The following is a 13450-nucleotide window of genomic DNA, read 5'->3' on the forward strand; positions in this document are numbered from 1 at the left end:
GGTCAAAAGCTGACATTTGTATAAGAAATAAAATACATAAAACAATACAATAAATTTAAATTACAATTTATTGATGCATGGCTGGTATGTAGTGCTGATCAGACATTACACATTGTTGTTATACAAATAAAGAAATTTATTATTGATAATATTTATGTATTTATTTATTACTTACATGCCTGGGTGGTTGATTAGGGATCAAAGGGTCAATGGTCTAAAAAGCTTGGGGGCTTCTGCCTTAAATGAAGCTTCTGGTTGTTTAGATTGTCAGCTTCAAGGGTCTTATTTTGAAGACAAGCTTTTAATTCTTAACCAAAACAAAGCAATCTTACAAGTTAGCAGATGGGTCAAAATAAACTGTGGACATTTTGTAAACAGAACATAGATTTCTCAGCTGGGTGGAGGAGCATGATATGTAATTCTGACAGGGAAGCATACTTCTACAAGAATTTCCTGAAGTGCTGAACCTAAAGTGTTTGGCAATTTCTTCAAGAATCCTCTTTCTGAAAACATGATAGAAAATGGTAGTTCACCTGTACGGGTTTTTTTTCCCACTCAGATTTTAGCTTGCCAATTGTTAGTAGTAGTACTCTTCCTTCTCCATTCACTGGGGGCTTCCTAGTATTTGGGCTGGATGAATGTCATTCCAGTTACCTCAGTCTGCTTTCCTGCATGTACAGATAGGCTTCCTGTAGTCTTTTAGAATCCTTTTTATGATGTTTGTGTGCAAAATTAGTTGATCGGTAATAATGAAGTGAAAATATTTAATGCTGCTTTTCTACCCACTGTATTCCAAGCAGCTAGTCTGTTTCACTCACTTAAATTTTGTTTTCCTTGTTCATGATTTTGTAGATTTGAGTCTGAAAGAAAGCAGACAAGAAAGCAGATGAAGTTGACTGCATATTAGGAGAGGAATTAGGCTTTGTTGGGAGGGGAGTATAGTTTGCATTGCATTTTCAGTGGTAGGACAATTGTTCAAACTATCTGTATCAGTTTTGTCATCCCTTTGGCACACCAGTCTTTACTGCTTTCTTAATTTTTTTAAGAAGCCAAACTTTGAGAATTAATTTAACCATTTAATTTTTCAGAATCCTGAATAATATAGCACTTCTAGAAAATGTCATGTTTGGTATATAGTTAAACAATTAAAGTGCCCTGATTAAAAAGTCTTGCAAGATTTCATGTTTAGAGTATAATCCATAATATCCTATGTGGTAGCAACCTATATTTTCCTAATTCTTAGCTTCTCCCTAATAGGCTATGCTCCTGTTACTGGTATGTGTCATCCAGTCCGAAGTTGCACACTCAACCATGAAGATGGCTTCTCTTCAGCATTTGTAGTGGCCCATGAGACTGGACACGTGTAAGTAACACTTTGATCAACTTGATCCAGAGATACTGTATGATGAAGGGAATGGCTACATGATTTCGGTCAAGGAAACATATCTCTAAAAACAAAGGAAGACATTTACAGATTGGTCACTTTTACTGAAATGTATAAAGAAGTAGAAGTCTAGTCAAGGCTCCTGCACTTGAACATATGTATTTTTCCATTAAGATTAGTGACCTTTAAGAACCACTTTCAGTGTGTTTTGTTCCAACATAGATACTGCAACATACAAGGGATATTGTAAAATATCATTTATGATTAAGGCAAGAACACAAAAACTTCCAGGCTTGGGTCCTATCAAGCAGGAGTGGAGCAGTACTTGCAGAAGTGAACTTTCAGACCATTCATCTCCCCCTGCAGCCTGATGCATCTCTACAAGCCCTATCTGATGGCAGTGGTGATGGCACAAATAATTTTGTGTGTTTGTGTTTGTAGTAGAGATCTGTAGTGGGGGAGAATCAGCAAACTTTCGCAAAGGAAAAACACAGATATCAAGCCCCTGCATCATACACCTGTATCCTAGTTATTTTTCCTGTGTTTTAGCTTCATGAGTTAGAAATCACATCTAATTAGGATACAGATAGGTAGAGAGGTTGCATGTGCAGGCTTTCAATAAAACACCCCCCACCTCATGACCTTGCTTTCACTGGACCATTTTGGGGATAAGGAGCTTTGTGTACACTTCTCCTACATTCACTAGGTTCTCTCCCTCACTTGAACAATAGTCATTCAACCTCTGCATGTGAGTTCTTCATCAGACAGAAAGAGCTGTATAGAGTCATGAGAGAATACAGAGTGAGAGAAGAGGAAGCAGGGTTGTACTGACCTGCATGGCATTCCTTTCACTGATCCTTATATTCTGATTACAATAGGGATCATCTAGGGGTGGAGGGAGAAGGGCGTTGTCAGCTCCTTATATGGAGGAGTGATGTTTAAAGTTTCACACAGTTTATCCAAATTCAGTTTTTTGAGCATTTTGACGATGGGAGGACATAGAGTATTTGGGTGCTGTGTGGTTTTCGGGCTGTATGTGCGTGTTCTAGCAACATTCTCTCTGATGTTTAGCCTGCATCTGTAGCTGGCATCTTCCAAGTCCTCGAAAGTGCCAACCACAAATCTGGCTAACAATCTAACACAAGTATTCGACGTGAAAGCCTTCGACAATACATTTAACAAGTATGTTCATCAGGGTAGACATTATATAATTGGATTTCCAAAAAAAGCTTTTGAAAAGATCCTTCAACAAAAATACCTCAGCAAGCTTAGTGATCATGGGATAAGAGGATGGGTTCTCTTGTGCAGTAAAAATGGGTTAAACAGAAAGAGTAAGAATAAGTGGACAGTTCTTAACGTCGGAGGGTAGTAAATATTTTTGTCCCATAAGGATTAATATTGGGACCAGTTCAATTTAATTTGTACATAGATGGTTTAGAATTGAGGATAAGCAGTATAATGGCCAAGTTTGCAGATAATATGAAATTATTCAATGTAGTAAAAACCGAGGTAAATTGTAAAGAGTTCTCAGAGATCCTTACTGAACAGGGTGAATGGAAACATTGTGGCAAATAAAGTTCAGAGTAAGTAAGTGCAAGGTGGTGCATATTGGAGCAAAAATTCCTAACTTTAACTACCGTATATACTCGTGTATAAGTCGACCCGCATATAAGTTGAGGTGCCTAATTTTACCACAAAAAACTGGGAAAACTCATTGACTCACGTATAAGTTGAGGGTGGGAAATGCAGCAGCTACTGGTAAATTTCAAAAATAAAAATAGATACCAATAAAATTATATTAATTGAGGCAGTAGGTTAAATGTTTTTGAAAATTTATTTCAAAGAAAAATAGTAAACTAGCTCTGTAAGCCCTGATTCTCCCTTTAAATCCACTCTGAAGGGGGGGTGATTTAAAGGGAGAATCTGGGGAAAATTTGAGGGTGCCTGTCAGGGGAGGAATGTTTATGTTAGCAGCACCAACATTTCAGAGTATCTTTAGGAGACCCTCCTGATGATAACACCCAGGTTTGGTGAAGTTTGGTTTAGGGGGTCCAAAGTTATGGACCCTCAAAAGGGTAGCCCCATCTACTATTAGCTTCCATTGGAAACAATGGGGGATTGGAGCACCAACTTTGGGGATCCATAACTTTGGATCATCTGAACCAAAACATCACCAAACCTGGCTGGTATCAGCAAGAGATTATCCTGATGATACCACCCAGGTTTAGTGAAGTTTGGTTCAAGGGGTCCAAAGTTAAACAGATTTTTACATTTTTTGAAATAAGATGGACTTTCTGATTGTTATGCAACTGACTCATGCTTGCACTCAGAAATTCATGTGTTAATTTTAATGCCCAAAATCTAAAGGAATGGAGTATTCACCCAATTCCCTCTTTCTCTTCAGACTTGTCCAAACTGTAGGATAAACTTCCAAGCTTTTGAAGTACATCTGCCTTAGGGATGGGAAATTCTTCTCCCATGTGAAATTTATACTCACCTCCTGGCTAGAAATTGGTCTTTCTCTGAAACTATCTCTCTCAGTGAGTTTCCTCTGTTCTACACACAAAGTTCAGGACACAAACTAGCTCTGTTTTTAGAACCTGACCTAGGAATTCTTCTTTCTCTATAAATTTATTCCCTTCTTTGACTAGAGTAGGGTCCCTTCCCCCCCCCCCCTTTACCAACACTACAGGTCTATACACAGACACTACATATGTCTGAACCCTCCAGTTCTAAGAATTCCCCCAATAATTTTGTCAACAGTTCTGACTGAATTCTGAATTCCACCCACTTCCAGCATGTCATTCTCACACCCAGGCTTTGTGAGGAATTAATTGTGAGGAAGTCAAGTTTTCTTTTTCTGCATGCAGAATGGAGTTTTTATACACTATTTTCCTTAGTTCTGTCACACTATATTAATGATTATTGAGAAAGGGATTTAAAATTATGTAATGCTACTGTATAAATCATTGTTGTGGCCACATTACAAAAACTGTGTGCTGTGCTAGTCAGTGTACCTCAAAAAATATAATGGAGAGCTCAAAACAGTGCATAGGAGATAATAATAATAATAATAATAATAATAATAATAATAATAATAATAATAATAATAATAATAATAATAATAATAATAATAATAATTTCAATTTCATATACTCAAAGGGCTTTGAGCAGTGTACAACAGACCAACAATAAAAATAGCATAAAATACCTTAGAATTCAGTAAGAATCCACTAAAATCAGTAGCAAACAATGTAATTCACCCCCTAACTTATGCGACAGCATCCAGCCCACACCCGGGAGGGGATCAGCAAATTGATGGAACTCACCCAGGTCCCACAGGGCTCTAACAGCTGGAGAAAGAGCATTCCACCAGGCAGGGTAGAGGCTGGCCCACATCACAGTGGTGGAGGAGCATTTTACCAGCAAGTTTTGGCTCTTACAGTCTCTCTTTTCCACTAGCTGTTTGTACCGTCTACCTATGCACAAGAAACTCTGGGACAAGGAGTTCTTGAGAGACCACAGCTGATTATGCACGAGGTGTCTGCTACATGATGGGGGCAATGTCTTTGTTCTACCATGTTTTCTTCTAGATTAGGCATGGAGCACGATGGCCAAGGGAACAGGTGTGGGGATGAAGTTCGTATGGGAAGCATAATGGCTCCTCTGGTCCAGGCAGCGTTTCATCGCTTCCATTGGTCTCGATGCAGCCAGCAGGAGCTGAACCGATATCTTCAGTGAGTAGAATGATGAAAAGGAATCTTATTATTCTGGATTGCAGCTTTGACAGTAACACTGGTATATCATTGTTTTAGTGGGTATGGAGTTTGGACATAAACATAAAGTAGCCTGCTAGGAATATGTGGATTACTTCCAGGGGATAAAAGTTATGCAAATATTAATTGCAATAGCTAATAGCTTGCACTGGAGCAGCATAGCAAATAAGTTTGTTTTCTCTCTTTTCAGAAGACTTTTTTCATCAGTTCTCTTAAAGTAACAATTTTAGGTATGGATTAGGGTAGGATTTAAAAAATCAGGAATAATTTTTTTTAAGGCCAGTGTTTTTTTATAAAAGATTAGACTTGTTCAATAGACTGTCTATTCAATGTTTTTTAACGAGACAGAAAGAACCTTTGATGAATAGATGGAATTCATTGCTAACACAAATGTATTGTGCCATCTGTTGAAGTTGAAATAGGTATATAATGTGGACACCATGGTAGGTAACTCTGAATCTTGTAATTGTCATTTGTGCATTTATAACTTTGAAGAGTGACTATTGTAACAGACATTGCAGGGGTCTGCCCTTGAAAATGATTATGAAATGTTGGGCGATCCAAATGCCACAGTCTGCCTCCTCAGTGGAATGGAAACTTGGAACATATTCAGTATCACTTCAGTAACTGTGCTGTCTTCTAGTTCGCTCCCAGCCCCAATACAAGTTCTAAATTTCCTTCCTTAATTTGTTCCTTTCTTCTAAAATTTGTTAATCACCTTTCAACTAAGAAGTACTTCAGGTAGTCTATAAAAATCCTAAATTAAATCATATACCAAAAATACTTTGATCAAATAACCATATTAAAACTATTTAAAAGGCATTAGTGGGGAAAAAATGTTCCCTAATGGTAGTGGCTCAGTGAGTCTCCCTGAAACTCAGATTTCAAAGTTGTGTTGGATCCACATCAAATACTTTGCCCTGGATCTTTGAGGTCTTATTTCATGTAATAAAGTAACGTATAATAAGATTTCTCTGGCAGCTGTTAAAAAACAGATGTTTATGAGGAAAGATGCCCCAACAGATCATTTTGGATCTTCACAGTATAATCATAACAGAGTTAGACCTTTCTTAGTCCATTGAAGTCAACCTGTCAGGGATGCACTGCAAAGATCATAACCAATCCTTTGAACTAAGCTTGGCTACGAACAGATAGCAAATACAGACAGCTCAAGGCTGTGCAACACAGATTTTAGGTGTTCCCTGTGGCTTGGGTGTGCCCATAAGTAGGTCTTCTGCTTCCAGGCCATCTTCTAAAACACATGGGAAGATATAAATATATGGTAAACAGGGGCAATACCTATATGGTCAGAGCGGGGTGGAGGGTGCAAATAGTTACCGGGTTAACCTGTAAAAACATCACACCTGGCCATATGTGACCAGCACCACTGCAAGGAAACACAGAACTGAATCATGAGGCTGAGCACCAATTTACACTATGGAGGGATAGTTCAGAGGGATTCAAACAAATGTGGTGGTAGAGCATAGATAATACACATGCACTTATTTTTCTTCTCCTAATGCAGAGTAGTGCTCTGGCTGAGATTTCAGGGGCAATACTGAGTTTCATATCATTCTCAGACTAGAGCAGACTCCTTCAAAGGAAATGAGACTCTTATCAAAAAGAGGGAAACTTACCTCCCTTAATCTACCAGAACTGCCATCATTATCACTTCTGCCTTGCTCGATTGATTTCAACCTGAGAAGCTCTTTGTGACCTTATTTTTCTGAGACAGAAGGAGCAAACTCTAATGAGGTGAAAAGACCGTAGCGCAAAGAACAATTAAAATGTAAGGGTCTGTTACTCCAGTCAACAAACAAGTCTCAGGAAAGTTTCAAGAGCTAAACTGTGTCAGCCTGAAGTTCAGAAAGCTAAAGCTACCGCTTTGAACCCCAGTTTATACATTGCTCAAACCATGATTCCCTCCTCCCTCACATTCCCAAAACAGCACATAAGAAAGGACAGTGAGGACAGAGGCATTGTTATGAGACAGTTGGTTCCCCCTCATGGGAAATGGCGGATAAGCAGGAACATTTAAGCACTATTCACTAGTTACATGCAGAAGAATGGAAACCTTCTCAGCCTCGGGCAGAGATAAGGGCTGGGCCAGCTGTGGCCTTGGAGTGGACATGCTAGCTGCCAGGCTGAGCATGGCACAGGCCTGACATTAACTGAGCATGCTCAAGATCTGGAGAGAGTACTGGGCTTATACGTATACTTACTAGTTCTGGAAGCTAGCAGAAAATAATTTATGTCCCTTGGCAACCTGTATTCTAGGATGACTTTTGTTTTTGAACTTTTACTTAAAAGGCAGATCATTGGTATAAACTCCACAAATGGAAACATAATTAAAGTTTTTGTCCTCATATGTCTTTCTAGTGACTTATTTTTTTCTTCTACTATTTTCAAGTAGCTTGTTTGAGGTAGTTGCTATGATTCTTTGTTTTCTTTTTTTCAAGCAAGCCTTTATTGGCATAGACAACAGTACAACAATAGTAAAAAAAACTGATTAAAAACATATACAGTACAGGAAAGATTATTTGTTTTCCCTCTAACGCAATGGTATAACAAACAAACAGAATGTTGTCTTTTCTCAGATGTATATCTGCTATAGTACAGTGACTTGTTCACTGTAATGAAAGTATTTACTGTGCTTTATGGAACTCATTTCTGAGATAATGTGCCCTGTATTTTGCTTAGAATAAATATGAACTGAGTCTATGAATACTGTCAAAAGTCTCACATTAACCCCTTTGGCTGTAATTTTTGCCTACTGCAGTTCCTACGATTGTTTGCGTGATGATCCTTTTGACCATGACTGGCCTTCCCCTCCTCAGCTGCCAGGAATGTACTACTCAATGAATGAGCAGTGCCGCTTTGATTTTGGTTTGGGCTACATGATGTGCACAGCTGTGAGTAAACACAGTCCTGGTGTACCACAACTACAAGTTATGCAGCTGTCCCTGTAATAGGGTTGCCAAGTTTGGACTGGAGATTTGGGGGTGAGCCTGGGGAGGATGGGGTTTGGGGAAGGGAGGGACATTGGCAGGGTATAATCCCATAGAATGCACCCTCCAAAGCAGCCATTTTCTACAGAAAAGTTGATCAGTGTACTCTGGAGATTAGTTGTGACTCTGGGAGATCTCCAGACCCAACCAAGAGGTTTACAACTCTACTGTGCAATGGTTTTTAAAGGCCTTTAAAACATCTTGAGAAGGACAGTAGGGTCGTTCCATTTCATTAGCAATGGCCACTTCTGTAATGCATCCAACTAACATAAAGTGAGAGTAATAGCAAACTCTTGAGGTGTCACAAATCCATGTGAACACAATGTTCTTAGAAATCTGAATTTGAGAAATTATTACGCTTTAAATTTATTAACAGTATTTTTAAACTGTCTAATTATAATGAGGGTATAGTGCATTTCATCATGTTAACTTGTGGATATATTGAAGATCCTATTTGTGCAATGACTCCTACTTTTTTTCTGAAGTACAATACTACATTCAATAATAGGGATTTTCTGTTGTGAGCACAAATATAAATATGCAGTTGATGTAAAGGATTATTCATCTTAGAACTTACCATTGACTATATCCTATTCAACATTTCAAAGGCAAAATCAAGGCCACTTTAATTTAGTATTATATAGTATTATTATCTGAGGGTTTTGCTAGACTACAGTGATAAAACACTAAAATGTATTTCCTTTCACTATCACTATAGTAAATGGTCAAAGGCTTTAAACCGTAAGAAAACAAACACCTTCTGTCAGGTCCTACATTTTGATCTTCAGCCCTGAAAGTAGCATCTGGGTGGTATACACTCACTTTTGTCACATAAAAATACATGAAAGCAATCTGTTTTATTTTGCATAAAATTAATGTGGCTAGATGAAATTACCATTACTATTTTTTTCAACCCAGTCTCCATGATTCCATATAGATTAATTATCCTCAAAATACATGCCTCCTGAAATATATTATCTATAATTGCACCTGCATGTATCAGCACACGCTTTTTGAGCACCTGCATGTATCAGCACACGCTTTTTGAGCATTCATAAAACAAAACTGAAAAATATGAGCAATTGTGCATGCCCAGTTGGAGTTGCTAGAACTGCACTATTGGCACTTCATCTGAGAAGCATTTTCCCCTTCTATTCTATTCCCCAAAAATCCTACTTTAGACTTTGGTATAACTCCGGTAATTCAAGACCTGGATTAGTAAATTAGTATAAATATAATAAATAAAGGTATTTAATGTAGACATTTACTAACTTGACCAAATGGAGGCAATAGCCAAATATAAGAATATAACAATTCTACACATGCTTCTGATTCCCCAGGCTATTTATATGCACAAACCAAGAAGAGAAGGGGAACAGTGCTCCTTTTGTCCTATGATTATCCTAAGGATCATCTTCTTCATTGATACTGATGCAATTTAGATATTTTAGATTTTAAATCCTCATGGCTTAGAACAGGTTATCAGTGTTTTAAAGCCATTTCTATGTAACACAGAACAGAAATGAGTCTAAAAAAAGAAATAAAGCAACTTCCAAGTCCTTTTCAACAGTGGGGAGGTTTAACCACCCTTCACCCCACAATCCCAATCTGAATTGAGCCCCCACCCAACACCACCATCTAGCTTTTACAGTGCTGGGATCATACTGGGAGCTTTGTTCACAGAACTCACGTCATCCACTTAAGCCCCACCTACATTAAAGCAACAGCAAATATTGACTATAATGTGAACGTCATAATCTTGAAGTATAAAACAGTGAAGAGGAGTGAGCAAGCAACACTTCAAGTTTAAACCTATGCTGCTTGTTGTCATTGTTTGTCTATTGTTTCTGTTTTATTGGATGTGTGAGACCAGTTTTATGATTGGTATTTCCATATAATTAAGTGCATGAGGTAAAACAGATGGCCTTGGGGTCTTTTTATGTGACAAATATGTTCTGTTTGATGTGTAAATATGAGCAGTTTTAATCTTCGTTAAGATCAATCTAGTCCCTTAGTTCAAAAAGAGTTGGATTCCAACCACTTCAATGGTGATGATGCATATTATAAACACCAGGGGCATAACGAGGCAGCCCTGGGCAAACTGTAGCCCTGGGCAAAATCTGAGTTGGATGCCCCCACCATGGGCGGCCACTCCACCATGACCAAGTTTTTATTTGCACCAGGACATTGGTGCCTGCAGGGGGTGCATTTTTAGACATATCAGCACCAAAATTTCAGTATATCATCAGGAGACTGTCCTTATGCTACTCCCCAAGGTTGGTGAGGTTTGGTTCAAGGAGTCCAAAGTTATGGACTCCCAAAGGGGTGCCCCATCCCCCATTGTTTCCAATGGGAGCTAATAGATGGGGGCTACAGTGCATTGCGCATGCCCCCCGTCTCCTTGGCACTATGCCACTGGGATAGTACCCCTGGAATGTTTTTGATGTGCAGCAGCTCCAAACCAGGTCACAGTGATATTCAGGACTGATTTTTGCCAATCCCATAAAGTAAGATTCATCTTCCCAATCCGGATTTAGTGACTATCATTTATGCCTTTTTAACTTCAAGACTAGTTTACTGTATCACCAGCAGAACTGTTGCTAATGAAGTATTATGTAACGTTTTTCTCAAGAAACCTTTATATTTTGCCAGCTGTTTTGTTCATGTGATGCAAATATTAATATTCCTCTTCCAGATACAATTTATGAGAACATTTCCCTTTCTTCTAGTTCCGTACCTTTGATCCATGCAAACAGTTATGGTGTAGCCATCCTGATAATCCTTATTTCTGCAAAACCAAGAAGGGACCTCCATTGGATGGAACCATGTGTGCTCCTGGAAAGGTGAGAGGATGAATGAAATCTCTTTTGCATGTAGTGAAAGGATAAGCTCAAGAATGTGTATAAGAAGAAAGGGCTAGTTATCATTATTTCATCTGTGGATCTACATGCATTTTCTGAAACGCTACAATTAGAATCAAAAACAGTTGAGAGTTGCAGAGATAGTACATTTGGAACACAAGAGTTATGCTAAAGATACCCCAGATTTTTATAAAGCATCGAAAAGAATTGGGAGATGAATTTTCAAAAGGTTAGTAGAAAAGAAAGAATATAAAATTAATACTCCATGCTGCTATACAAGCAAAACACTGCATAGAACCAGCATTTGGCTCAGCTATAGTCCTGGGTCACAGGTTTGATGGCTTTTCAATCAGGCACAATCTTCCTTGGACTTCAGGCCTCAGAAAATCAATATAGCTAACTCTCAATCTGGCCCCATCTGTGGTTGCTTAAATCTGGAGAGTGAAGATATGAAAAGATAGGATTGACTTTTCTACAGACCTGGGAAAAGCTCCAGGTTTGTGGAAAAATCTGAAATCTTAAAAAAAATCATTGGGGGGTTATGTGTCTATAAAGTGCTATCAAGTAGCAGCTGATTCATAGTGATCTCAATAATGGGCTTTCAAGACAACTGAGAAGCAGAGGGGGTTTGCCATTGCCGTCCTGTGCAGAGTGATCCTTGGAGATGTCCCTTCCTAGCACTGACTTTGCTTAGCTTCCAAGATCTGGTGAGATCGGACTATACTATGTTGGCTGCTCTCCCACTGAGGGATCAAAACTCCACGAAGAACAGAAGCATTGCTTGTCCCTCTTAGAAAGGCCTTCTAAAATCTCAGTGGCCATTGTGGGGGTATCTTCAAAAAAGCAACTTCAAAAATATAGCCAGCAATCAAACTGTGGTTTGCATCATTAAAATGCAAGTGGAAGGAAACAGAAGGAGACCTTTCCAGGGCTATTTTGGCTTCCCAGACCATTCCTACTTCCTGCTCTGGGAGAAAGATTTATCAGGGCCAAGGCCAGCAGCAACCACCAGGTAACTTGCCACCATTCACTTTACATAGCTTACCTAGGTGTGGCAGCAGCTATGACTTGATGCCACACAACTTGCTTGGCCCCAGCAGAAGCCTCTGCACAACTTGTGTGACTTGTAGAAGCCATCATATAACTTACCTGCACAACTACTACTGCAGGACTTTTACAGCTTGACCAGAGTTCTTCCAGAGACAAGCTGCCAGGGGGAAGAAAGTAGATAAAGTTGTGGTGTGGTGAAGTTGTTAGAGGTCCATTTTGCTCTCACCTTGCCTTCCAGAAGCAACCTTCAGCAAATGGAGACAGTGAGAATCCCTTCAGCAGCGCAGAAAATGTCACTCTCAAGCTGAAACCAACCAGAAAGCTTGCTGGGCAGGCGGGGAAAAGCCTCTTTTCTCCTCTGACACCTGTGCTGTCTGGAACAAACATGAGAGGCAGCTTTTTTAAAGAAGTCCCCCAGGACGTCTTATTTGGGGTGTGTGGAGTAAAAAGAAGAAGTCGCCTTCAAGACATTCTCCAGATGTCTTTTTTGTTCTGTGCAGCACAGACCAGAGTGAGACTAGGATCTGAGAGACCCAGGTTCCAAATCTTACTCTACCATGGAAGCTGATCTTGGGTCAGTCAGTCTTTTTCAGTTTTATCTAACTCACCGGGTTTTTATGAGGATAAAATGGAGGAGAAGACAATCATGTAAGTTGCTTTGGGTTCTCATTAGGGAGAAGGGTAGAACATAAATACAGTAAATAAGCAACAAGTACGGCTGAATACCAGAAGGAGAAGATCCCCGGAGCCCTTCGGGGATCGGGCGGTATACAAGTCAAATAAATAAATAAATAAATAAATAAAGATAAAGGAAAGATTGGTTGATGAGTAGGAAGGAGAGAAAGAAATAAGGGAAGGAGAGAGGACTCATAGGAGAGAGGACTCATAGCAAGAAATGACCACCACAAGTCCTTGTTAGTTCCCAACTCGTCAATATATCTAATTCTCAGCATGTTCAAATTTGGAGACAGGTACCATGAACAGAGAAGCCAGATCTTTCTACAAACCTCAGAAAAGCACCACATTTTCAAAAAAATCCAAAAAACTACATTAAAAATCCTATGACAAAAGTGACACCTCCCTGTAGCTTTAAAAAATTGCTGCCTTCTGAGTAGCTATTGTGGGATTTACTGGACAACAGCAATAATACTGTCAGTCTTCAAGTTCTGGTTTCTGTCAGTAGAAGGAAGAAGGAAGGGGCATGATCCTTCCAGGGCTGTTTTTGCCTATCAGGCCACTCTTGCTCCTTTCCACTGCCCTGGAGGGAGGACTTGTTGGTTTCTGCAGCCTACAAAAAGGAGGATAAGAAGGAGAGAAGGAAGGCGGGCAAGGGGAGAAAAAATGGGAGCTATCACTCCTGCTTGCCTCCCG

At 39.3% G+C, this 13450-nt stretch overlaps 1 protein-coding gene across 1 annotated transcript in view; it reads left to right on the plus strand.

Moving 5' to 3' along the window:
• ADAMTS2 (ADAM metallopeptidase with thrombospondin type 1 motif 2) overlaps window positions 1-13450 on the plus strand; it is a 322378-nt gene that overhangs the window by 252738 nt on the left and 56190 nt on the right. The window contains exons 7-10 of the mRNA XM_048490772.1: window positions 1258-1363; window positions 4978-5121; window positions 7940-8072; window positions 10898-11011. Of these exons, the coding sequence (XP_048346729.1) occupies window positions 1258-1363; window positions 4978-5121; window positions 7940-8072; window positions 10898-11011 (497 nt within the window). The remainder of the gene's footprint in view (window positions 1-1257; window positions 1364-4977; window positions 5122-7939; window positions 8073-10897; window positions 11012-13450) is intronic.

The sequence above is a fragment of the Sphaerodactylus townsendi genome, linkage group LG03, assembly GCF_021028975.2.
Source record: "Sphaerodactylus townsendi isolate TG3544 linkage group LG03, MPM_Stown_v2.3, whole genome shotgun sequence".
NCBI classification, from domain to species: Eukaryota; Metazoa; Chordata; class Lepidosauria; order Squamata; family Sphaerodactylidae; genus Sphaerodactylus; species Sphaerodactylus townsendi.